General features: G+C 49.4%; 2 protein-coding genes across 8 annotated transcripts in view; both read left to right on the top strand.

Moving 5' to 3' along the window:
- USH1C (USH1 protein network component harmonin) overlaps positions 1–481 on the top strand; it is a 50,418-nt gene extending 49,937 nt beyond the window's left edge. The window contains exon 21 of the mRNA XM_054438738.2: positions 1–481. Within this exon, the coding sequence (XP_054294713.2) occupies positions 1–13 (13 nt within the window). The 3' untranslated portion in view covers positions 14–481.
- A 17,025-nt stretch (positions 482–17,506) lies between these two features.
- The window catches only part of ABCC8 (ATP binding cassette subfamily C member 8), an 83,984-nt gene continuing 76,439 nt past the window's right edge, over positions 17,507–25,051 (top strand). For 4 of the 7 annotated variants that reach the window (XM_063671112.1, XM_063671113.1, XM_054438740.2 and 1 more), the window contains exons 1-3: positions 17,541–17,741; positions 19,347–19,488; positions 24,152–24,273. In XM_063671112.1, coding sequence (XP_063527182.1) covers positions 17,594–17,741; positions 19,347–19,488; positions 24,152–24,273 — 412 coding nt within the window. In that variant the 5' untranslated portion in view covers positions 17,541–17,593. Of the gene's footprint in view, positions 17,742–19,346; positions 19,489–24,151; positions 24,274–25,051 lie in introns of all 7 variants that reach the window. The other 3 variants (XM_054438741.2, XM_054438743.2, XM_054438742.2) reach the window with 2 other exon arrangements.

A 25,051-nucleotide genomic window follows, 5' to 3' on the forward strand; every position in this document is an offset into this window, starting at 1 on the left:
GACCTTCTTCTGAAGTCCAAAAGGGGAAACCAAATTCACCCTTAGAAAACAGTGAGCTCCGGCCCCACCTCCTGAACACAAAGCCTCGGACCAGCCTTGAGAGAGGCCACACGGCACACACCAGACGGCATCCTTGGGACCTGAATCTATCACCCAGGAATCTGAAACTCCCTTTGGCCCTGAACCAGGGCCAGATAAGGAACAGCTCGGGCCACTCTTCTGAAGGCCAACATGGAGGAAAGGGAGCAGCCAGCAGTTTGGGAGAAGATCTCAAGGATCCAGACTCTCATTCCTTTCCTCTGGCCCAGTGAATTTGGTCTCTCCCAGCCCTGGGGGACTCCTTCCTTGAACCCTAATAAGACCCCACTGGAGTCTCTCTCTCTCCATCCCTCTCCTCTGCCCTCTGCTTTAATTGCTGCCAGGATTGTCACTGCAAACCTTACTCTGAGCTCATTAATAAAATAAACAGATTTATTTTCCAGCTTATGGGAGTGAGTGTGGATTTGGGCAGCAGATTCAAGGCTGCAAATCAAAACACCATAAGGTTTGTGGCCGTTATTCAAGGGTGATAGACAGATCCCAGTGCTGTGATCTGGGTCTGACATGAAGGGTGTGATCAAATGGCCAGGGCTGGCTTGAAGCAGAGGTTGAAAAAGCAGGAGATAGGTTGGGCTGGGCTTCAATGTCTTCTCAGCAGAGACGGTAGGAGATGAAGTTTGTGTGGCAGGGATTTTGCTCAATTCCAGAAAGCAGAACTGAAGGTAGGAGCCCCGAAGGGTCACCTCAAGATATGGGGTGCCCCAGCTTCTTTCAAGAACGTCACGGCCACCAATGCTTCTCCTGAGGTCACCACGACAGCATGTGAGGGAGGGAGATGGCAGGGTCCACTCCCTCCGTGGAAGCACATCCTGCAGAAGCTCATGGGAAATGCAAGGGCTTGAGGCAGGAAGGCATAACTCCGGGGGCCCAGCAGGGGGAATGTCAAAGTTCTTCTGGCGACAGGGACCAGGGCTGCTAGCTCTGAGGAAGAGGGTGGGGCGGTATCAGCATGACTCGCCTGACCCCGTCTCTGTTTCCCCATTCCAAATTCCTGTGGTACAATCTGATCAGGCCAAATCACCTGAGTGGGCGACCCTTGGGTTAGGGACCAGTCACAGGTCCAATCAGCTGTGGCTGGGGGTGGGGTCACATCCCACCCAACATGGCTGCTGAGGCAGCAAGGACCGTGGGCAGCAAGTCATGATCAACACCCCTACCAGAGGATGACTATGACATCCCTCCTCCCCCACCAAACCCTGGGTATGGAAAGGAAGTGGACTGGGGTCCCAAGGGAAGGCAGTCTGAGGGAGAGTGCCTGTGTGTGAGGGGACCATAGGAAAACCCCTTCCTGAGGTGGGATACTGCAGAGAGCCCCTTGAGGACACACCCACTGCCCATCCCCCAGGTTCAGCCCTATGTTCAGCTGAATCCCCCACCTCATCCCATAGTGGATGCAGACCAAGCTGGATCCCGAGGACTTGGTAATAAAACAGACGGACTCCCAACACCTCCCAGAATCATGGCAGGGGAGAGGGGCTCAGACCAAAATGCAGCGACTGCCATGTGGGACTGAAAGAAATCAATGGGTAGGGACAGAGAGGGAGCAGAGAAACTGCCAGACTTTCTGATGTCCTGGATGAAGACAAAGCCACAGTGACCTTCAAATTACTGGCGCTCAGAGACAGCAGCCACGCAGACAAGCTCCCTGTGTTTTCCTGCCAGGCACCTAACCTGGCTGTGGAGAAAATTCCAAAGCCCAGGTAAGAGGAGGGAGCTCCTATTTGCTGTCACCCATGTGCCTGGCCTAGGCTAGACTCTTGTCTGCCGTTTCAAACTGCAACACCTGGGCTTCATGCCTGGCCATCCCAGGAGCCTGGTGATAGCAGCCCACACTCAGATGGCATTGACTAAGTGCCAGGTATTGTTCTAAGCACTCAGCTCATACATTCCATCAACAACTCCATGAGGCAGGTACTATTATTATCAACAACCTCATTTTATTAAGAGATAGTTGATAAACAAAGAGGTGAAGTCACTTGCCCCAGGTCACACGGTGAGGAAGTAGTAAAGCTGCGACTCCAGCCAGGCACTCTGGTCCCAGAGACTGTGTGCACCCGTTTCCACCATATGCTCTAGAGGGCAAGGCAGCTCCCCCCGGAATGTCTCAAATTCCAGACTGTTGGCAGAACACGTCTCTCCACCACTGAAGAACAGTGAATGTTCTGCTGTTGGGTGGTGTTCACCTCCTTTTGTGGCCTACAAAAACTTCTGCTGAGGCCTTCAGCTGGTCAGTGCCTGGAATCTCACCATTGGAAATTCACCTGCAGCTGGAGTGAATGAGTTTATCAGCGCTTATCGGGACTTGGTGAGTGAGACGGTAAAGAGGCTTTGAGCTCCTGATTAGAGGAGAAGGGCAGAGAGGATGAGCACTGGGCCGGGCAGGAAGGGGGACTGAGAGGAGGCGGGGGAGGTGGATGGCATAGCCCTGAGCCAGGAGGTCACCTAGGGCTGGCAAAGTGTGTAGGCTACGATAGGCTTCAGCTTCCTTTTTTATGATGCTCTCTTCATTGTCATCAAGGAAATGAACTCTCATTAGAAAGTTGTCCCACGTTGAACCCAGAGTGCATAGTTCTCTCCAGCAGACATTGACATTAACCAGGTAGGAAGGGAAAAAGCCAAAGAATTTGTATAGAGGTAGAATCTAAATCAGCTCCTGACTCGCTTTGGGAGCCATAGGAACACTGCTGGGGCCAGAGTCCGTGGGAGGACTGGGCCAGACATCAGGATCCACTTCAGTGACCAAGACTAAGCATTTTAGGGCTAAAACTAGGGCAAGGACTGCCCATGGGCCAGTGCTATCTAACTAGCCAGCCAGGCAGCCAATTACCACTCATCAAATCTGACCCACAGGATGAACCTTGTTTGCCACCCTAGACCCTAAACCCCCCATCACTGGATGTTCAGGAAAATTGAACCCAAGGAGGGGATGATTTGTCAGGATCCCCCTAAGTTGGTGGCAGAGGTGCCCTTTCTCTGCACCACCCAGTGGAAACACAAACCTAAAAAGCCTGGGAATCCAAGGATGCCCTTTGACTCTGAACTTTTGGCATTCTACGCATCTCATTGAAGTTGCTTTCCACAGCTAGTCCCCAGGGTTTGCCGAGCTGGCTTTGAGCCTCTCGCCTCCGTATCTGGGAGTCAGAGGGGAAAGGGCTGAGTTTACGGCCTCTGTACTTCTGTGACTCTCTTTGGGCCTGTGTGGCTGGGAAGCTTGTTCTCACCCAGTTCCAGCCTAATTCCCAAGACCAAGATGAGGATAAGAACCTGTTTCCAGAGCTGAGAGCCCTGTTCTGTCCTGTCGCTGCAATGACAATTCCAGCTCTCTGGAGGTCAGGCTGGCCATCCCTCTGTGAGCAGGAGCAGCCCCCTGGGGAAGGCAGGTGGGCTGCCTGATGCAGGGAGAGGGTAGAGGGCTGCAGTTGTCTTTCTGGGGCCTGGGGTTTGCAGCCCAGGAGCCTGCCACTGGCCTTCGTAGGAATAAGATTGTTACTAACTACTAGGTGTTTACTACTTGTCAAGCACTGTGCTGAACTCTAAATGTGTGGTGACTCATTTAATCATTACATGGAATCCTATGAGGTAGACAATGCTGTTATCTTCATTAGGGAAACTGAGGCACCAAGGCGTTAAGTAACATACCTGAGGTTAAATAGATAGTAAGTAGTATAGACCAGGCAGGGTTGCTCCAGGAATCCATGTCATTAACCACAGTGCTATACTGCCTCAAGTAGATGAGAAAGAAACAATGTACGGAATCTGATTTCATGTGCCCCCTCAGCCTGGCTTCCAAAGTTCTACATCCTCTGGCCCCCAGACCATTTCTCCATTCCCAGTTCTTGCCAAATGACTTCCTCTGCTTCTGCCACATCAACCTCTCTGGTTTCCTTGGCCTGCCATGCTCCATCACTTCTCTGTGTCTTTGCACGTGTTCACTCTACCCTGTCCTCCTCATGCCTACATGAACTCCTATGCACCCTTTAAGGCCTAGGTCAACTGTCAAAGGAGGGCACTGAGCCCGGCAAAGAATGATATTTCAGTCAATGTGAGCACACCGCTCCCTCTTGAATTGGACCCTTTGGATTCCAAGTGACAGAAACCCAATTGAAGAGGACCAGTTAAGTGAAAAACCCAGGAGTATATGATGTCAGGTTTGGCCAGATCGAGATATTAAAATGATGTATCTATTCTGGCCATCTGTGTTAGTCAGGGGTCTCCAGAGAAATTGAAGCGAGAGAGAGAGATTTTTATTTTAAGGAATTGGCTCACACAATTGTGGAGGCCAGCAGGGCCAAACCCTGCAAGGCAGGCCAGCAAGCTGGAAACAAGGGAAGAGCTGATATTGCAGCTCCAGGCCAAAGCCAGTGCGTTGGCAGAATGCTCTCTTCCTAGGAGGACATCAGCCTTTTTTTCTTTTAAAGCTGTGGGCAGATTGGATGAGGCCCACCCACATGATGGAAGATAAGTCTACTGATTTAAATGTTAATCTTATCTAGAAAATGCCTTCACAGCAACATCTAGATGTGTTTGACCAAATATCTGGGCACTGTGGCCCAGCCAAGTTGACACATAAGATTAACCACTGTGCTGTCTCTGGACTCCTCTGTTTGGCTTCATTCCCAGATGGGCTCTTTCCACATGATGCCAAGATGCCCTCTGCTGTTCTAAATGTATTCCACCAAGTAGTGCAACCCCAGGGGGAAAAGCACGCCTCTTTCCTAATAGTTCCAGCTAAATCCTGAGGATTTACTCTGATTAGCTCAACATGGGGGTGTGGCCATCCTTGATTAGCCAGACCTGGGTCACACACCCACCCATGTAGCCAGGGTTTAGAGTGAGCCCCTCCAGTACCACATGGACTAGGTAAAGGGGAAAGGGGGGTTCCAAAAGGAAAATTGGGGGCTGTTGCAGAAGAAGGAGAAATGGATCCAAGGCAGACACAGAGGGGTGTCCCCTGAGAACCCTTGTCCCCAGAAGTGCCCTTTCTCCTCCTTTTCACCTGTTCTTCCCTTTTCCTCTCCCTGCGACCTAAACTGGAAGGGGCCTGTGGCCAAGACACCAGGGGTTCATTCCCTTGGTATGTGGAACCCCCACCAACTCCCAACTGCCAGGGTTGGGTAGTCGGCCAACACTTGGAAGTAAAAAATGGTATGTGATCTTGTATGACCACAGGACCCCCAAGGCTAAGATATGAGGGTTCCAATACTTGCTCCCCAATGTCCAGGGGCGAGAACCGAAATCTGACCTTGGTCACATTTCTTAAATCTCATTTTGGTTTCTTCAACTATAAAGGGGGTATAAATCGAACTTACTTCATAGAACTGTGAGGATCAAAAGAAATACAGATAAGCTGCTTAGAAATAGTTCTTGGTCCTGAAATTAATATTAACTTAAAATCTGGGATGAATGCTATAGAAAGAGCAGCTTGGGGCCCATCTCACTCCTGGGGATGGAGTTTCCTAAGGGGAGGCTCTGAGGCAAAGGGTTGTTCCTTACTGTGCCCCCTCACTTACACCTGTAGCAACTTCTCCTCTCTGCAGGAAATCCTCTAAGCTCTTTCCCTTTCCCTAGGGACCCTCAGTAGACCACCAGCTGAAAGCGTGCATGTGGGTACACACATATGTACATGTTGGGGTTTTAGTATTCATCTTTATTAATTTTATCCTCAGTGCACACAGGAGGTAGGAGAGACAGATTTCTTCTCAGTTACCTTACAGTAAATAAGTGTGTCAACTTCCATTGCCCCAGACCTTATCCCTGCATGATGTGTTAAAAGCCTACAGGAAAAAATCTCCTCCCCGAGTGGCAGGACACTCAGTGAGAGACCAAAAACAATGGTTTTCTCCATTTATATACAGAAGTTAGACAGCCGTCCCTGCCTGCTCTCCTGAGAGGTGAAGGGAAAAAACAAAACAAAAACCTTTTCTTCTTTGAGAAGGGATAGAAAGAATCTTAGATTTTTACTCTAACTTTTTTGAATGTCCTTAGGGGAACAAATGCTGGCAAGGGTGTGGAGAAAAGGGAACCCTCGTACACTGCTGGTGGGAATGTAAATTAGTACAACCTCTATGGAGAACAGTTTGGAGGTTTCCTCAAAAAACTAAAAATACAGCTACCATATGATCCAGAAATCCCACTGCTGGGTATATATCCAAAAGAAAGGAAATTTGTGGTGGGGCACAGTGGCTCATGCCTGTAATCCCAGGACTTTGGGAGGCCAAGGCGAGCAGATCACGAGGTCAAGGGATCGAGACCATCCTGGCCACCATGGTGAAACCCCGTCTCTACTAAAAATACAAAAAGAAAATTAGCTGGGCGTGATGGCGCGCGTCTATAGTCCCAGCTACTCGGGAAGCTGAGGCAGAAGATTCACTTGAACCCGGGAGATGGAGGTTGCAGTGAGCCAAGATGGCACCACTGTGCTCCAGCCTGGCGACAGAGTGAGACTCCATCTCAAAAAAAAAAAAAAAAAAAAGACAAGAAATTAGTATCTGTAAGATATATCTACACTCCCGTGTTTGCTGCAGCACTGTCACAATAGTCAAGATTTGGAAGCAACCTAAGCGTCCATCCACAAATTAAGAAAAAAAGGTGGTTCATGTACACAATGGAGTACTATTCGGCAATAAAAAAGAATGAGATCCTGTCATTTGCAACAACATGAATGGAACTGGAGGCTATTATGTTAAGTGAAATAAGCCAGGCACAGAAAGACAAACATCACAGGTTCTCACTTATTTATGGGATCTAAAAATCAAAACAATTAAATTCATGGAGATAGAGAGTAGACGGATGGTTACCAGAGGCTGGGAAGAGTAACGGGTGGGTGGGGAAGGGAGATGGAGATGGTTAATGAGTACAAAAAAAATATGAGTTAGAAAGAATGAATAAGACCTAGTATTTGACAGCACAACAGAGTGACCGTAGTCAATAATTTAATTGTACATTTAAAAAATAACTAAAAGAGTATAATGGATTGTTCGTAACTCAAAGGACAAATGCTTGAGGGCCCTGGATACCCCATTTTACATGATGTGATTATTTCACATTGCATTCCTGTATCAAAACATATCCCATACCCCATAAATATATACACCTACTATGTACCCACAAAAATTAAAATAAAGAAATACCTAGGGATTTAGGTAGGGAGATAGCATTCTAGTCTTCCTGGCACCTTGGGAGCTTAGCCTAGGGACCTAGCCCTACCTGTAACCCTTTGGCCCCCTCGGGAAGATAAGAATTTTTTATCCCTTAGAAAAATTGTGGTACAATACACATAACATAAAACTTACCATTGTAACCATTTTTAATTACAGTTGAGTGATATTAAGTACATTCACACTGTTGTGCAACCATCACCACCACCCATCTCCAGAACTCTTTTCATCTTGCAAAACTGAACTCTGTACCCATTAAATAATAGCTCCCGTTCTCCCCACCCCATGGCCCCTGGTAATCATCATTCTACTTTCTGTCTCTATGAATCTGACTATTCCAGGTACCTCATATGAGTAGACACATTTTATTATCTGTTTAGAACAGAACCATTAACTAGACAGATAGCTACAGATGTGATTCTTATGCTTATATGAAGGGCAGAATGCTTCTAAGGAAGGTGAAAGCACAACTTCTTTTCCTCTATGTCATATACATTTTCAAGTCTCAGGAGACTAGGGCTTTTTACAGGAGCACTGAGAAATTCAACGAAATGTTATTTCCCCACAGTCCACGTGTGCAAATAGTATGATGGTTGCAGGCTGGCCGAAGACAGCAGGTTCTCGGCAAGCACAGAAGGCAGCCACCTCCAAGGAAGCAGAGTCTCTCCCTCTCTGCCTGCATGTAGCACAGCTGGCCACTCTGGCCACAGACTCTTCATTGGTCAAGGGTGATCCTGAGACCAGTGAACCAGCTCAGACTACTGTGCAGGCCCCATCGCTTACCTGACAGGTACCAACGAGCAAAATCTTGTCTTATGTGATTCCAGACCCTCGACACAGTCCAACAGCCGTCCAGCAGGCAGCTACCTCAGGCCTGCAGCTCCTAACTCTGAGTCCATAAGTGGATTTAGGAAGGGGGACGCAAGGGAGGGGCCTTTAAGTCAGCCCATCTCTGGGAAGGACCAGGAAAGGGTTAACTAGGAAGTGACAATGGAGCCCAGTGCTGAAAGCTGAGAAGCAGGTCGTCAGATGGCTGGGGGATTTGGAGGTGACGTCCCCAAGAGGGAACAGCACAGCCTCTGGGAAAGCCTGCTTTTAGCTTCCATTGCCCTGTTCTGGGCACACACAGCAGGTGCTTTGTAAATATAGATTGTCAAATGAATGATGGCTGCCTATAGGAGTAGAAGCTATGTGGGGAACTCATTGGCTGAAAGTTCTGAAGCACTAACAATCCAGCCCCCCTCCACCCCATTATTTTCCATGACTCCCCTCAGCCTGCACCCTATCCTAGAAAGACTCATTTGTTCACTCACTGCATCTGGAAAATTGTATCTCAGTGGCCCCTCCTTTGTACACACTGGTATATCCTTCCCAACCAGGCTGTCTTCTTCACCTGTACAGACTGGGCCAACCCTCAAGGCCACCTTTTCCCCTAAAGCTTCTAGGAAGCTCCCTTTCCAAGCCCAGCCAACTTTTTGTTTTTAAATAAACATATATTTCTTTTGTTTTCCCAGCCATATTGTAAACCCCTAAGGGCAGGGACCATCAGTTATTATTCCTTAACTGGAGACAGTGTGATGGAGAGAAATGGTTCTCAAACTTTAGCATGCATCAGAGTCACCTGGAGGACTTGTTAAAGCAGACGTTTGGACTAGAGTTTCAGATTTAGTAGCTTAGGGGCTGACCTGAGAATTTGCATTTCTAACAAATTCCCATGTAATCCTGCTAGTCCCAGGGACCACATCTTTTGAAAACCATCAGTACAGAAAGCAGACCCAGCTGAACCTGGATTCCAATCTAGGCTCCGAATCTTACTGGGCTGTGTGAGCTAGGACAAGTCCCTTAGCCTCTCTGGGCCTCAGTTTCCTAAGGACACAATAATACTGACTTCACAGGCTTACAGAGGAACCCAGCTGGCACAGCAGGTGCTTAATAAATGCCCTTTACTGACTGTCTCAGTTACACATTGGTGCACTGAGCCAGGTTATTTCCTGAGCCAGGTTATTTCCCATTAGGGGAATGAGCAACACCTCAAACACCCTCCTCCCCTGCTCCATCCCACCACGGGACTGGTCTCTGGGGCAGCAGAGGAATTTTACATGATTTCTCTGGCTTCAATGGAAAAGGCGACGCTTCTCCCCAAACCGCTGGGGTTGCTCTTCTAAACAGAACTTCTCTAGGCTCTGTCCTCTGCCCAAGCCTGAGAGCACTCACATCATTAAATAATTACCTCCTCAAGGACACACTGGAAAAAAAAACTTCAAATTTAATATATTCACCAATTTGAAATTTTAGTGTACAACTTTTAACTAAAAAATAGCTTTTGGCTCAACACGGGGCATGAGGAGGCACTTTGGCAATGTCATCTTACAGCAGGTAAATGCTAGGTACTGGCTGTGAGTCTGTCTCCATGTTTCTCTCACTCCTAACTCTCTCTCTCACGCTCTCTCTCCCTTTCAGGTTTCTGCTTGCCCTGATTGGAGAGGTTCTTCTCTGGCCAAGTACCAGAGAAGGGTCTTTCTCCCTCTTCTCCCACAGAATCATGGTCTCACGTGTAGCCACACTTACCTCCACTTATATAGCAAGTTTTCATCAGTGCACAAGTGGCTTAGTTTGTTTGTGCTGCTCTAACAAAATACCATAAGTTGGGTGACTTATAAACAACAGACATTTATTCCTCCTAGTTCTGGAGGCTGGGAAGTCCAAGATCAAGGCACCAGCAGAACTGGTGTCTGGTAAGGACCTGCCTCCTCATAGGTGGCCATCTTCTCACTGTAAACTCACATGGTGGAAAGGGCAAATGAGGTCTCTGAGGCCTCCTTCATAAGGGTACTAATCTCATTCATGAGGCCTCTGCCCTCATGATGTAATCATCTCCGGATGGCCCCACTCCCTAACACCATCACCTTGGGGATTAGGATTTGGGGGTGGGGGGTACATAAACACTCAGTCCATTGCAACAAGGAAGTCAACTATATACATTATGTACAGACAAGCACTCAACAAGCCAAGTCTAAATAAGAACAGGGGATTGATCGTCAGAGAAGTGCAAATCAAAACTACAATGAGATATTATCTCACCCCAGTTAAAATGGCTTATATCCAAAAGACAGGCAATAACAAATGCCGCTGAGGACGTGGAGAAAAAGGAACCCTCGGACACTGTTGGTGGGAATGTAAATTCACACAACCATTATGGAGAACAGTTTGAAGGTTCCTCAAAAAACTAAAACTAGAGCTACCCTATGGTCCAGCAATTTCACTGCTGTGTATATAACCAAAAGAAAGGCCATCAGTATATTGAAGAGATATCTGCACTCCCATGTTTGTTGTAGCACTGTTCACAGCAGCCAAGATATGGAAGCAACCTAAGTGTCCATCCACAGATTAACGGATAAAGAAAATGTGGTACTTATACACAGTGGAGTACTATACAGCCATAAAAAAATGAGATCTTGTCATTTGCAACAACATGGATGGAACTGGAGATCATTATGTTAAGCAAAATAAGCCAGGCACAGAAAGACAAATTTCACATGTTCTTACTTATTTGTGAGAGCTAAAAATGGAAACAATTGAAGTCATGGAGATAGAGAATAGAAGTACCAGAGGCTAGGAAGTGTGGAGGAGGAGGGGAAGGGGGGAATGGTTAATGGGTACAAAAATATAGTTAGATAGAATGAATAAGATCTAGTATTTAGATAGCACAACAAGGTGACTACAGTCAGCCATAATTTATTGGTACATTTTTAAATAACTCAGAGGGCCGGGCACAGTGGTTCACACCTGTAATCCCAGCACTTTGGGAGGCTTAGGCAGGTGGATCACCTGAGGTCAGAGTTCAAGACCAGCCTGGCCAACATGGTAAAACCCCATCTCTACTAAAAATACAAAAAAATTAGCCGGATGTGGTGGTGTGGGCCTGTAATCCCAGCTACTCAGGAGGCTGAGGCAGGAGAATCACCTGAATCCAGGAGGTGGAGGTTGCAGTGAGCTGAGATCATGCCACTACACTCCAACCTGGGTGACAGAGTGAGAGTCTGTCTCAAAAAAATAAAATAATTCAAAGAGTATAACTGGATTATTTATAACTCAAAGAAAAGATAAATGCTTGAGGTGATGGATATCCTATTTATTCTGATGTGATTATCATACATTATCAAAAGATCTCATGTACATCATAAATACATCCACCTACTCTGTATCCACAAAAATTAAAAATTAAATAAATAAATAAGAACAGGGGGCTTGCTCTGCAGACACTGCATCCACACAAGTCCCCCATCCCACCACATCACACCCCCTTCCAAAGGGATAGCTTCCACTCCCATTTTTGCCTTCTTCATTTATCCCACCCCTGCCTAAGCCCATCCCTGTATCTCAGAAGGCTGCCCCAGTAGGAACCTGGACTCTGACACCTTCTTTGCTGGATGACCTTGGTCAACCAAGGTTTTCTCTCTGCCTTATTCTCAACTTGGTAATAGCAATCATACTACCTGCTTTAAAGAGAGATGGTGACTAAGCCAGAAAATGTAATAAATGACTTGGCACTAGGTAGGAACTCAATCAATTATTAAAAAAATAAAAATAAATATCAGTGACCATCTTGGGATTTCAGACAAGAAGCCCTCGGCTGACCTGAAAGTGGAAAAGCTCGACTCGAGTGTCTCCTGTGTGCCAGGCTTTCTCACACACACAATCCATAAGAGAGAGGTTATTCTTCCTATTTGACAGCTGAGGCTCAGGGAGGTTGACTGGCCCAAGGTCACACAGCTGGTCAGGGGTAACGCCAGGACCTAAACTTCCCCACCACAGAGTTTGGGTTTAGGCAAGCTCTGCTCAGGGGATAGGAGCTAAAGTCCCTCTGGGGAGAAGGGAGGAATGTACAGGAAATGGGAAGTTATTGAGCAGTGCCCTCGCATCACTTGGCCTCGGTCTCAGCTCTAGCAGGACCCTCCAGGCCCAGACAGCTGAGGCCATGCTGTGCCAGCCAGAGGCATCTGTCAAGGTCCTGGCTGGGCCAGAGAGCAGAGTCCTCTTTGGCTGAACCCTGAGAGACAGTCTGCAACAGTGTGGCCCTGAGCAGGGAGCGGGTTCAGCCAGCACACCTTATGGGATTCCACAGCATTGGCCAGACCCAGAGCTGTCCCCGTGCTGTTCACACACATTTCCTTCCATCAGCAGTGGCAGCTGTCTCCAAAGCAAATCACTGCAGGGTCATTTGTGTGCCTGCTTCACCCACAGGGGTAAGGCCCCAGGGAGCAGGGCCCCCTCACCCTCGAATCTTCCCATCTGACCCCCGACTGATGCCAGCAACAGAAGTAGGCCTTTCTTTCGGGTTCTAACACAGAGAAAAGGCAAAAGGCACAGATATACAGGTTTCCCCAAAGGTCTGTTCTTTGGACCTTGCACTCCCTCCTCAGGAGCCAAAGTCTCAGAGGCAGAAAAATCCTCGGTACCCCAGTATCCCTTTGGGAAGTGGTTAACAGCACAGGCTTTGAAGCCAGGCCTCACTGAGTTTGGGTCTTTTCTTCACCAACTCCCCCAGCTGTGTTACTAGGGAATGGGGCTTAACCTCTCTGAGCCTCAGTTCTCCCAATAGTTGTAACTACTAGGCAGGGTTACTGTGATATTTAAAACATGTAAAGTGGTTGGCATATACTAAGCACTCAACAACTATTGGTGAAACAAAAAGGAGAAAATCTTATCCTCAATAATCTTCCCAGGAAGAGAGCAGGTTTGGGGATGACCAGCAGCTTGGGAAGGGAACAAGACTTGCTAGAGAAGCCCTAAGTGGGTAAGCAAGCTGAAGGCAAATACTGACTTGCTCTGGGTCACAATGGGCATGTTTTTTAAAAAAGACACTGTGTGGAAGAAAGGAAGAGGAGATATGAGATACACACAAAGGAGAAGACCACTGGGGGTACAGGAGAAATAGGGGGGTTTACTAAGTTTCTGCTGTGAGTTGTGTGAATTACACCTTTTCTAGCTCTCTGTAAAGAGCTCAGTAAAGCTTTCATTTTTTTAAACCAATGGACTGGGAGTTGGCTGTTTTAGAGGATGCAAGGAGATGCTGTGTTTGACCTTAAGTGGCCTCAAGGGTATAGAGCAACCAGGCCATCCGTGGGAGTTACCCTTCTGCATTATGTTACTGTGGTGAGGGTGATCTTGGACCAAAACTTAAGTGGGCAAGAAGAAGAATGTTATTTAATTTCTGTATCAAGCCCCCATCCCACTAGACTGGCAGAAAACATTAGCCTTGGGCCTTCTTGGATTTCCTTCCCCACCTCCCCAGTTACGTGGTGCCAAGAGACTGGGGAGAGTTCGTCTTGCCCCTGCCTTACCCTCGCCATTCAAGTATGGCTGAGGGTCCCCTGCCTCTGATGTCTAGAGGCCCTGCCCTGGGACAAGAAGACCTTTCTTCAAAACTGCCCTTGTATGTGAGCCAGGCACAGTGGCTCACACCTGTAATCCCAACACTTTGAGAGGCCAAGGTGGGGGGGGCGGGGGGGATCCCTTGACGCCAGGAGTTTGAGACCAGCCTGGGCAAAACAGTAATACCCCCATCTCTACAGAAAAAAAAAAAATCTTAAAAACCTAAAAAGCCCTTGTATGGATTTTCTAACACAGTCTACACACAGCCTGCCCTTTCTGGGTGGCTGTCCCCCAGCCACCCCTACAACAGACAGGCAGGGAGGCTGGGCACAGGCTCCCTCTCAAAAGAACTTCTCTCTCTACTTCCCTCCTCCTGACATGGGGCAGGATGGAGATGAGACAGGAGATCACTTATCCCTCCCAGGTTCCAGTTAAGACATTTTATCTCTATATCAGTCCTCTCTTTTACTAGTTCTACAGTCTTCCAAGTTCCCCTGTGGATACAGGCTTTGAGCACCTGAAGGAGACAGAAAAGGACACATCTTTCCCAGTCAGTGAGGTTCGCCGGAACTTAGGCTCTGTACTTGTTCTCCACTATTCCATAGTATAGATCACACCATGAGTTTTGCTTTTGTCTGTTTTTAACCAGCCCACTGTTGATTGTGGTTATTGAAAGGGTTTATTTCTTAAACTATAACCCCACTCCATTATGTCACCATTGTCATTGTAATGACCCTCTCTGCCATGGTCACTGGAACACTGGCACTCCTAGTCAGCCAGATAGAGACAAAGGCACTAAGGCCAGAACAACATCAGAGCTGGAAGGGACTTTTTTTTTTGAGACAGGGTCTCTCTCTGTCGCCCAGGCTGGAGTGCAGTGGCCTGATCACGGCTCACCACAGCCTTAACCTCCCTGGCTCAAGGGATCTGGAAAGGACTTTTCTGAAGCTCTGAGCCAGCCCCTTTACTACACCCTGCCTGAGGCCACACCCACCCAGTAGCCAGTGAGTATGAGAATCCAATCTCGGAAATCCAGCCCTAGTTTTCATTTTGCCAGGAGAATGGCTGGGAATTCTCAGAGCGGGGTACCCTTGCTCGAAGCAAGCTCTCAGAGTCTGACCTTCTTCCAGGCCCTAGCAAGAGAAACAGGAGGCAGCACTTGAGGTGGGGAAGCACCAGACACCCAGCACCTCCCCCACAGAGGCAGACGTAGCCCTGTTACAGACATAAATGATTTTGTATGCCGCACACTGCTCTGCGTCTGTGTCTTGGACATCTTCCCCTGCCAGTAAGCATAACTCTATTCTCTGCGCTTGCTCCACAGTATCCCACAGTACAGATAATATCTGTTTTTTGTCTGTTTGGGTTTTGTCTGTTTGAACCAGCCCCATACTGATGAGCATTTGGGTTGATTCCAGGATTACAATCCATATACTACAAAGGAAGTCCTTTCATGCCTCCGTGCGCACCTGACTCCACACTTTTCAAAGTAATTTTCCCACCCGCATGGTGGGCAGTGTGGTGCATGTCCTCAGTGTAGACCTAGGTGCAGGGAAAGGTGGAATTTGTCCACAGTCACACAGTAGGTTTGTGCTAGAGATGGCAAACACGAGTCCCCAAGACTCCAGACTTAACACTCTCTTAGTCCCAGGTGATGCTCCCTTAATACCAGACTTTTTGTTTGTTTTAAATGACCCAGAATAGGCAAGTGTGAGGGTTGCGCCAGGCAATGTGGGGTGAGGGAGAGACCATTAAATAACCCTGATTGATCAAGGGGCTGCCGTGTGTGGTCACCCAGGGGATGAAGTAGCTTGGACTATCTCCCCAACTTGCAAAGCACATTCATACCCATGATCTCATCTTAATCCTCTGGGTTCCATATTATTATCTTTTCCATTTAGAAATAAGGAAACTGAAGTGCAGAACGGTAACTTGCCCCCAAATCACACAACTAGTAGTGGTAGAGCCAGGACTAGGAACCCTGTTCTTTAAAAGTAAATATATTATTACTGCTAAAAAGAAAGATAGCACTGCTGAAAGTGTGAAAAACTGAAATTGTATCTACAAAACAAAATAACAACATTGCAGAAAATATGAAAAAAACCTTGAAAGCAAGAAAAATAAACTAAAAGAAAAAATCTTACTGGGTGACCATGGACCTGTCATCTCATCTCTCTGAACCTCAGTTGTCTCATTTTCAAAGAAAGGGAATGATGATAAGCACAGCGACGGCAGCTAATACATACCGAGCACCGCCTTACCACATTTCCAAGTCTGACCTTTCCCTGCAGGCTTCATGCAAGCATACATATTTCATACGGCTATAATCATTGGAAGCACAATTTTGTTTGCCGTTTTTCACCTGACACTGTCTTGTAAACTTTTTCTATTGACTACACAGACTCAGCTAGCACCGTTCCCAGCAGTTGCATTTTTCCAGGTTAATTAACCCCTGTCCCTGGTGCTGGATATTTACTGCCACCGAGTTTTCACTATTTTGGCTGATGCTGCAAGAAACATCTTTTGGCTTCAGAGTAATTCTCCAAAGTCAGAGACTGAGGCTTTCAGACCCCGAACTCCTGCTTTCCCAAGACTTTTCACCCAACCCCATCTGCCCTCTGCCTCAGGGCCTGGGCAGAGCCTCGGCCTTGCTGACAGCATGCTGGAGAGGCTCACCAGGCTCAGCAGCCTCAGGGCAGGCTCAGTGAAGCTTGTAGGCAAAGGGGCTGAAGGGATCTTCCCTTTTGTGTTTCCCTGACCCTTCCTGAGAACATGTGCATTTATGCTTCATACCCTAACTAGGAAAGTTCTTAAATCTAACCCCCAAATCCCATTTTCTGTTCTTTCTACATACGATATAAACTTCTTTGGGCCACAGTCTTGTGAGACTCTCTCCAGAACGTATAGGAAGGCATAATGTTATCTTTACAATTTCACGGTGTCCTCCAACTGTTAAACCTGTCCCAGGTCAGGTTAAGAATTTCAGTCCCTCTCCACTGCCTCGCATCCGTCTGGCCAGATGCGTTTCTTAAACTCCTCTTTTTCAGCCTGGGGCTATCACCCATTCTACCCATTGGTCTGCCAGTCGCTGTAGGGCTGTCATGTACCAGAGGCATGAGTACAAAAGATGGGGGTGAGGACGGGGGACCTGAGGAGCTGGGTTCAAGCTATGCTTCCCTGCTTGCTGGCACTGAGACCTTGGGGGAGTCATGTTACCGGCCTCCCTTCAGCTCCCTCGCAGCTTGGGTTTCCCCATCAGAAAATTGGAAGCGATTAGAACCTGTACTTAGCAAGAGTGCTGGGAGATCCCTTGTGTGAAAGTGCCAGATACGCTGTAAAGCAGTACCTAGGAGTGACCCACCTGGGACCACTTTTGAAAATGTCCAAGCCCCACCCCCACCCCCCACCACCACCACAAGGTAACGTTCTGCCCCACTTTTCTCATCCATGTTGGGTGGAGACTTGCGCCATCCCTCGGCTCACTACATCCATCCGCACCACGCCCAGGTGAACTCACACTCGGGACCCTGAACCCCCCACTCCAGGCCTTGTGGGCCCTTCTCTCCTCTTCTGCACGCCCCACCCTCCTTTCCCACCCAGACTCCAGTGTGCCCACACCCCACTCCCCATCTCAGCCTGCCTTTCCCCTCGCCCCCAGCGTACGCGTGCATCAGGGCACTCACGAAGCGACCCTGGCAACATCTGGGAGCACGCGCCTCCACATCTGGAAGGTGGGCGCAAGCGTGGCAGGGCCAGTCGGATTCCTCGCCGCCCCCCGGCCCCGCAGGTGGTGGAGCAGGGCGGGGTGAGGGAGGGGGAGGCCGGCGGGGCTGGGCGGGGCCCGGGGGGGCGGGGGCCTGACGGCTGGGCCGGGCGGCGGAGCTGCGAGGGACAGAGGCGCGGCAGGCGCGCGGAGCCAGCGGAGCCAGCTGAGCTCGAGCCCAGCCCGCGCCCGCGCCGCCATGCCCCTGGCCTTCTGCGGCAGCGAGAACCACTCGGCCGCCTACCGGGTGGACCAGGGCGTCCTCAACAACGGCTGCTTTGTGGACGCGCTCAACGTGGTGCCGCACGTCTTCCTACTCTTCATCACCTTCCCCATCCTCTTCATTGGTGAGTGCGCGCAGCGAGCCGCGGAGGAGGGGACGGGAGAGCAGGGAGGGAGGAGGAGGCGCTGCACGCCGCACCGCTCGGCGTCCCCTTCCGGCCCGCGACCGCCGTCCGCCTAGTTCCCGGGGTCCCCTGTCCTGTGTCCTGCCCGCCGGTCCCCGCACTCGCACACCAGCTCATCCCTTCATTCCCCCGGTGCCCCCGATCCCGCGCCAAACACAGCGGACCTTTGTGACCCATGGGATCACCAAGTTTTGCTTCTGCAGGGCCGAGAGCTGGGATGGGGAAAAGGGAAAGAGGAGGTCTCAGCACGCGGTGGGGAAGTGGAGAGGGGTCGGGCCTCACCCTCCGTGGCGCAGCTTAGGGAGCCGGGTCACCCCTCCCCCAAGGCAGCCTCCCTGTCAGCCGCAGCTGGGCCTAGGGATGAGGGAAGCCTGTGCTTTGGAGTCTGGGATGGAGGCCCAGCTAACCCCTATGCTTTCACCGGGCTGAGCCGCGCAGTGGTCCGTGATCTCTGACAGTCCCGGGCCCGCGCCCTGGGCGAGGAGAGGCGAGAGCTAGGGACTTGGATTCCCTTCCCCCGCCACCCCACCCGGGCACGTGTCTCCAGAGCGCAACTTCTCAGGCTCTGCGCAAAGTAGCTCCGACTCGCCGACGCAGCGACCCCGGCGCCCTTGCTTGCAAAGTTGGGCGCCACGGCTGGGACAATCGTGCGTGCCTCTCCACTGAGGTCCCCCCCATCTCTCTCCAAGACCTTGACTCTTCCAGACCAGTCAAGTCTATCAACTCATAGGGTGTCCCCTGCATCCCCAAAACGTGTTCATTCACTTTAAGAAAACAAGCAAATCTTAAAATTCATATACAGCTTTGGGGAAGAAAGGAAAGATTGTCACAAAATTAGATTTACAAGAGGTTGCTGCAGAAGCAGAGTTGCTAGTTATTAACAAAGACAATTAGAAATAGAAATAAAACATACAAAATATGTGCTCATATGTGCGTCAAAAATAAAAAAAGAACAGCATTTACCCCTCTGTTCTCAGCCAAACGGTTTATTAACCTGATGACTTGTCACACAAGAAGTTAGTGTGTATAATGGGGTACCTTGGCAGGGCACAGTGGCTCACGTCTGTAATCTCAGCACTTTGGTGGGCTGTGACAGGGAAGATTGCTTGAGTCCAGGAGTTCAAGACCAGCCTGGGCAACATAGTGAGACCCCCCCCCCTCTTTCTACAAAAAAATTAAAAATTAGCTGGGCATGGTGATGTGCCCCTGTAGTCCCAGCTACTCAGGAGGCTGAGGCGGCAGGATCACTGGAGCCTAGGAGACCAAGGCTGCAATGAGCCATGATCATGGCACTGCACTCCGGCAGAGGCAACAGAGCAAGACCTTGTCTCAGTAAAAAGGTGTGGTGGGGGAGGTACCAGCATAGGACCAGGCTGAATGAGTTGGACGTTTAGTTTGTGTGTACCAGCCTTGGGGATCCTCATGTGTAGGTGTCACCCTCACCATGGACCCAATGCCCAAGCACCTTTCTGGGGTTCATGCACCCTCCTCCTCCTCCTCCTCCAAGTAGGCAGGCATCCTGCCTCTGACTGTCTCTCCCTGCAGGATGGGGAAGTCAGAGCTCCAAGGTGCACATCCACCACAGCACATGGCTTCATTTCCCTGGGCACAACCTGCGGTGGATCCTGACCTTCATGCTGCTCTTCGTCCTGGTGTGTGAGATTGCGGAGGGCATCCTGTCTGATGGGTGAGTGACTGTCTGAGGACTCAGGAAAGTGAATCTGCTCCAGGGTACTTCCTGAAAGTCCCAAGGAGATCCTAGCTCACCTGCATTCCACAAGCCCATGTCTTTTGTTACTACATCCAGCAGCTCAGTGTCTTCTATCTGCCAACCTCTCTGAGCTGGGCACTGGACACAAGTGAGTCCCAGGCCCTGCCATCAGTCCAGGAGAGTAGAGGGAACACGGATCTGCATGCCAAGTCCCAGTGAAATAATGCTAGAGCCTATTAGAGTGCCACAACTCCAGTGAAAAATGTCAGGCCTCTTCTACAACCTGCCAGAGTTACCTTCTTGGGAAACAAAAAAAAAAATCTAACCATGCCACCCACTCTTGCATAAGACCTTTCCTTGGTTCTCAGCTGTTTCGAAGATGTGGTCTCAGATCCTCAACCCACCATTCAAGGTCTTCACAGTCAGCCCCACCTATCTCTGGCCCCATTCCCCATGCCCAGCTTCCCTTTGGGCCTCACAGCACACTCCTCACACCTCTGCTACAGCACAGATCATACTGTATGTTAAAGTTTATGTCTATTTGCAAAACTGTCTTCAGAGTCAGAAAGGCCTAAGAGTTAGAATCTGAGTCTTGTTCATCTTTGTGTTCACAGTGCAAGGCATGTGATAAACATAAACATTATTCAGTCCATAAACATTTATTGGGTCCTTAGGAGAATGAATGAAACCATGTTACAAATAAGTACTCTGGGAGGCGAGAGGAAGGCAGAGTTGGGCAAGCTCCATGGTTGAGAGGGCTTTGGAGCGGAGTCTGGAAGGGTGACTAGGCTTCTGACACACAGAGGAAGAAGGAGAGAGAGAACTGGTGGTGCCTGAGGGAAGGGAAAAGGCACCAAAGAGAAAAGCAGGCAGGGCTAGGGAGCAGCGCAGGGGCTGGAGCATTAAACACAGGCTGGGGGGCGATGGAGGCTGAGGCTGGGAACCCAGGTTGGGGCATCTCAGGAGGACTGTGAATCCCAGACTGCATGTTTGGGTTGGATTTTGTCAGCAGTTTGGAACAGAAGAGAGATGTCATCAGCACAACACTTTTAGGTGAGAACCTGAGGAGGTGTTCAGCACAGGCTGGAGGCAGGGAGAAGCTAGAGGTATAATAGAAGCAGGACTTAGCATTGACTGCAGTAGTCTAGGTGAGCGATAACTGCAGACAGAAATGGTGTGTCAGCAGTCAGGGACAGAAGAGGAGCTGGAGCAGCCATCTCACTAACGAAGAATCCAGTAACCAGCAAGGATGAGAGACTGCCAGGAGAGGGAGTGGTGGAGGAGAGGGATATTTGGCTTGAGTATCTGAGGTCCAGCGCCCCCTGAGCTGGAATCAGACTATACCCAGACTGCACTCCTGCAGCGCTGCCTGGCTCCTGTAGTTGGATGGCAGGGGATAGGCTCCCTCATCCTCCCTCCCATTCCCCACCTTCCCTTCCCCAATGTCCCTGCATCCTGGCTTCAGCAGTGATCTCTAAAATACCTGCTTGCCTTGGAGGCAGCAGCTCTCTCTGCTTATTAAAGTCCCTAGACCAGCAAGAACACCAGAAGGCATACTGCTACACAAGCAGGTGACAAGTCTGCCTCCACCCCCACCCCTACACCCCATCCAAAGTAGCACAAATGCCACAGCGAGCCCTCAGATGGGAAATACTCACCAGATGGTGACAGAGAAAGACACCCCGCCCTTGGAGAAGGAAGACCTGGGTCTTCAGTGAGCACTGCTGCTGTGTACCAGCTATGGGACTTTGCACAAGTCATTCAGGCTTTCTGGGTCTCATAAGCATTTATAAACATACGATAAAACATTTTAGTTGCCAACTTAAAAATGTGTGAGAAAGTGTAAGGTGTTTCAAAATTATTTCAAGGAGTAAAGAGGCAAGAGTTTTGAAGATCCCTGGGCAGGGTGTTGGCTGCTCCCAGTGTGGCCATTCATGACTGCTCTCTGGCCTTGTGAAACGAGCATCATAGTCTCTGGCTTGCCTGCTTCATGGGGCTGTGGAGGATGAAATTCGAGCACGGACAGGGTGCAGAGCCCGGAGTGGCAGAGCACTGGGCAGACTGTGTATTCCCAGAATGTGGGAAACTAACTGGAATCAGTCCAGGGACGCCCTCCTGCTGGCTGTCAGCAGCCCCTCCTGTGTGTGGCTGCACTGCTTCAGCTCAGTGCAAAGGGCCATCTCCTCCCCAGGGCACAGATCAGCTCAAGCTGAGTAATTGTCATCTGCTCTTTGTGAGCTCCTACCCCCAAGCCTGAGTGAGGGGCAGGAAAAGAGCAGACAGGAGAAGTCACAGACCCTTGTGATACCCCCAGTCTAATCCAGCCTGGGTTTTCAGAGCTGTCTGGAAATTTAGGGGGCAGGTGGGAGTGGGGGCTGATTAAGGCAGCCCTGATTTTATTTAGAGTGAGCCTCATTTAGTGACTAATTAAGCCATCTTAAACCTGTAGGGCTTCCCCTCTTCCTTTGGGTATTATTTCTGTGTGTGATGTTCTGAATTCAGAACAATCAAAGCAGGATAAGTTAGTGAAGAAGATATTTTTTAATAACTACAATATTTTCCCAGACCACCATACACTGGATAAAGCCTGTACAAAAACTTTACCTAATTTCTTAACTGAGTGTGTATTATTTAACAAAGCAGCTAAAAACTATTCTATGAAGTCATGTCATGAAATATTTAGTTCAATTATGGTTAATCCTCATCTTATTTCATCTTATAAAATTTTAACATTTCTACCTCCTATTGCAAAAAAAAAGCATTCATATCAGCATATAATAAAACATGTTTAGATGTCAGCTTAAAAACGTGTGAGAGAGTAGAGGGTGTTTCAAAATTATTTCAAGGAGTAAAGAGGCAAGAGTTTTGAAGATCCCCGGGAAGGGTGTTGGCTGTGCCCAGTGTTGCCATTCATGACTGGTCTCTGGCCTTGTCTCTCTTGTACCTTCTATATTAGTTTGAAGACCTTTTTTGGAGAATATCCACTAAAGAATATCAATATTTACCATTTCATTAAGAAAGAAATGTGGAGTTTGCCTTTTCAAGTTGGTTTGGTGCTCATTGATGTTTTCAGGGACCCAGCCTCTTCCCATCTTTCCATACCATCCTCTGTGTGTGTCAGCCTATCTTCCCCATGGTCACAAGGTGGCTGCCTAGCTCCGGGTATTGCTTAGCATGAGCAGAGAGGGCGTGCTCCCGACATGCCTTTCCTTTATGACGGAGATCATTCTTTTCTTGACATCTCACTGGCCAGAATATGTGGACCAACACTGGCAAAGGAGTATGGAATTGCATGGCTGCTTAAACCAATCACCATCCATTCCCTGTGGCTGGGTACATTGCTGCTGGAGCAAACCTGTGGTCCTCCTGGCACAGAATGAGGGGAAGATACTCTTTGATGGACAGCCCACATTGCCTCTACACTTGCACCTCAGTCCCACCAGACCCACTGAGGTCACAGGATGGCTCTCCTCATGTCCTTCCTCCTTCTCTGTTGAACTCTTTTGTATCCGTCAAAGTCCGGCCTGGTGCCACCTCCTCTGGGAAGCTGTCCTTGGTTGCCCACCCCCTTCTTTGTGCTCTCTCAGTCTCTGTCCATCGGCAGTATCACTTCCCTAGCCTGCTGACTCCAACAGTTAGCTCTGAGCATGGCAGCCCCCTCCATACCATCAGCTTCTCAAGGGCAGGGACCCTTGGCACACTGGATAGAAGTAGCCTGGTGGGCAACAGCAGCACTGAGGCAGCAGGCTGTAGCAGGCCATCTGGGAATGGAGTGGGTACCACAGGACTGGAGCAGAAAGGGCAGGCTGGGCAGCTCTGGTAAAGTGGCTGGAGGCCACATAGCCTGGGCCTTTCGTTCCAGGCTGAGCAGAGTGGGTTTTGCTGTCTGCAGGAGGGAGCTGTGGAAGGGCATGATCACGACCAACTAAGGTGACCCTCCTCACCAGGCCCAGGGAAGACGGAGGCCTGGGAGGAGGCTCTGGCTGCCTCTGGGTCTTACCCCCAGGCCACAGTCCACCCACCTAGAGGCCTCTGTGAGTTAAGGTGAAGAGACTATGAGCTGGTATTGACTGCCCCATTCCCCATCCCGAGAGAGGAGACAAAATCAGTGACCTTGGAAATGCCTCTTCGTGCCTCAGTTTCCTCAACCATAAAATGGGAGACTAAGAGTACCCACTTGATGGGGTTTAATGAAGATTAAATGGGTTAACATATATCGCATGCTTAGAACAGTGCCTGGCACAGAGTAAATGCTCCATAAATATTGACTCTCATCAGTTTGTTATCACAGCCTCTGGGGAGGGTGCCAGTGCTGACTTATGCTGTTCATGTTAAATGGGGCTGTCACTGGGTGAGTTGTGGCATACAGGCCCCTGCACTGTTCAGGAGACCCCAGCAACCCTTGTGCTTAGGGCTCAGCACATAGTAAGGCCTCCAGATCATATACCCAGCTCTACTCCATGTACTGGCAGCTCTGCCCAGCCCATACCCCAAATATGCCCATTAACTAAAGGGCCCTGCAGCCTATAAAGTGATGCTATAAAGGTTCAGTGTTCAGCCTTTGGAATTCAAGGCCTGGGCTGCTCTATTGCAGTACTTAGCACGTCCCCATTCTGTCTGTTTCTCTCTCCCATCTCAGGGTGACCGAATCCCGCCACCTCCACCTGTACATGCCAGCCGGGATGGCGTTCATGGCTGCTGTCACCTCCGTGGTCTACTATCACAACATCGAGACTTCCAACTTCCCCAAGCTGCTAATTGGTAGGTGAGGTGTAGGAGGGAGGGGCAGTACCTTCATTCATTTCTTCAGATAATGTTTACTGAGGACTCACTATGTGCCAGGTATTGCTCTAGACAGTAGAGATTCGGAATAGAAAAAGAAAAAAATCCCTGCCTTCATGGAGCTTACAGTCTGGTGAAGGAGGATAGACAGGCAAAGACAGTGAATAAACAAACAAACAAATAGGTGGTGGGGATGCTATGAAGAAAATCAAGCTGAGTAAGGGGTAGGGGCAATGACGATGTTGCTATCTACACAGGATGGTCAGGGAAGGGCTCTGGTAACTGTGGGCATGCAGATATTTGGGGGAAGGTGTTCCCTGCAAGGGGAGTGACAAGTGCAAAGGCCTCTGATAGGGACAGATTTGGCAAAGATGTCACTGTGGGCAAAGCCAAATGAGCAAGGGGAAAAGTGGGAGGTGAGGGCAGGCGTCAGGAGAGGAGCGAGCAAGAGTCTCAGGCTCTGGGCCTGAGAGCCTGGGTGAACTGTGGCATCAATAACTGATGTGATGGAGGAGGGAGAGGTGGGCTGTGGTGGGGATCAAGTTTTCTACTGGGGGCATATCAAGTTTGAGATGTCACAGAGACAGCCAACTCAAGTGTCAAGTTGGGCTTTCATGGGGAGGTCAGGATAGGAGCTACACTTTCAGGAGGTGGGCCTTGTAGATGACATCTAAAGCTTGAACCTGGGGCTGGCTGCCGTGGCTCACACCTGTAATCCCAGCACTTTGGGAGGCTGAGGCAGGCGGATCACCCGAGG

The sequence above is a fragment of the Pongo pygmaeus genome, chromosome 9 (genome assembly GCF_028885625.2).
Source record: "Pongo pygmaeus isolate AG05252 chromosome 9, NHGRI_mPonPyg2-v2.0_pri, whole genome shotgun sequence".
NCBI classification, from domain to species: Eukaryota; Metazoa; Chordata; class Mammalia; order Primates; family Hominidae; genus Pongo; species Pongo pygmaeus.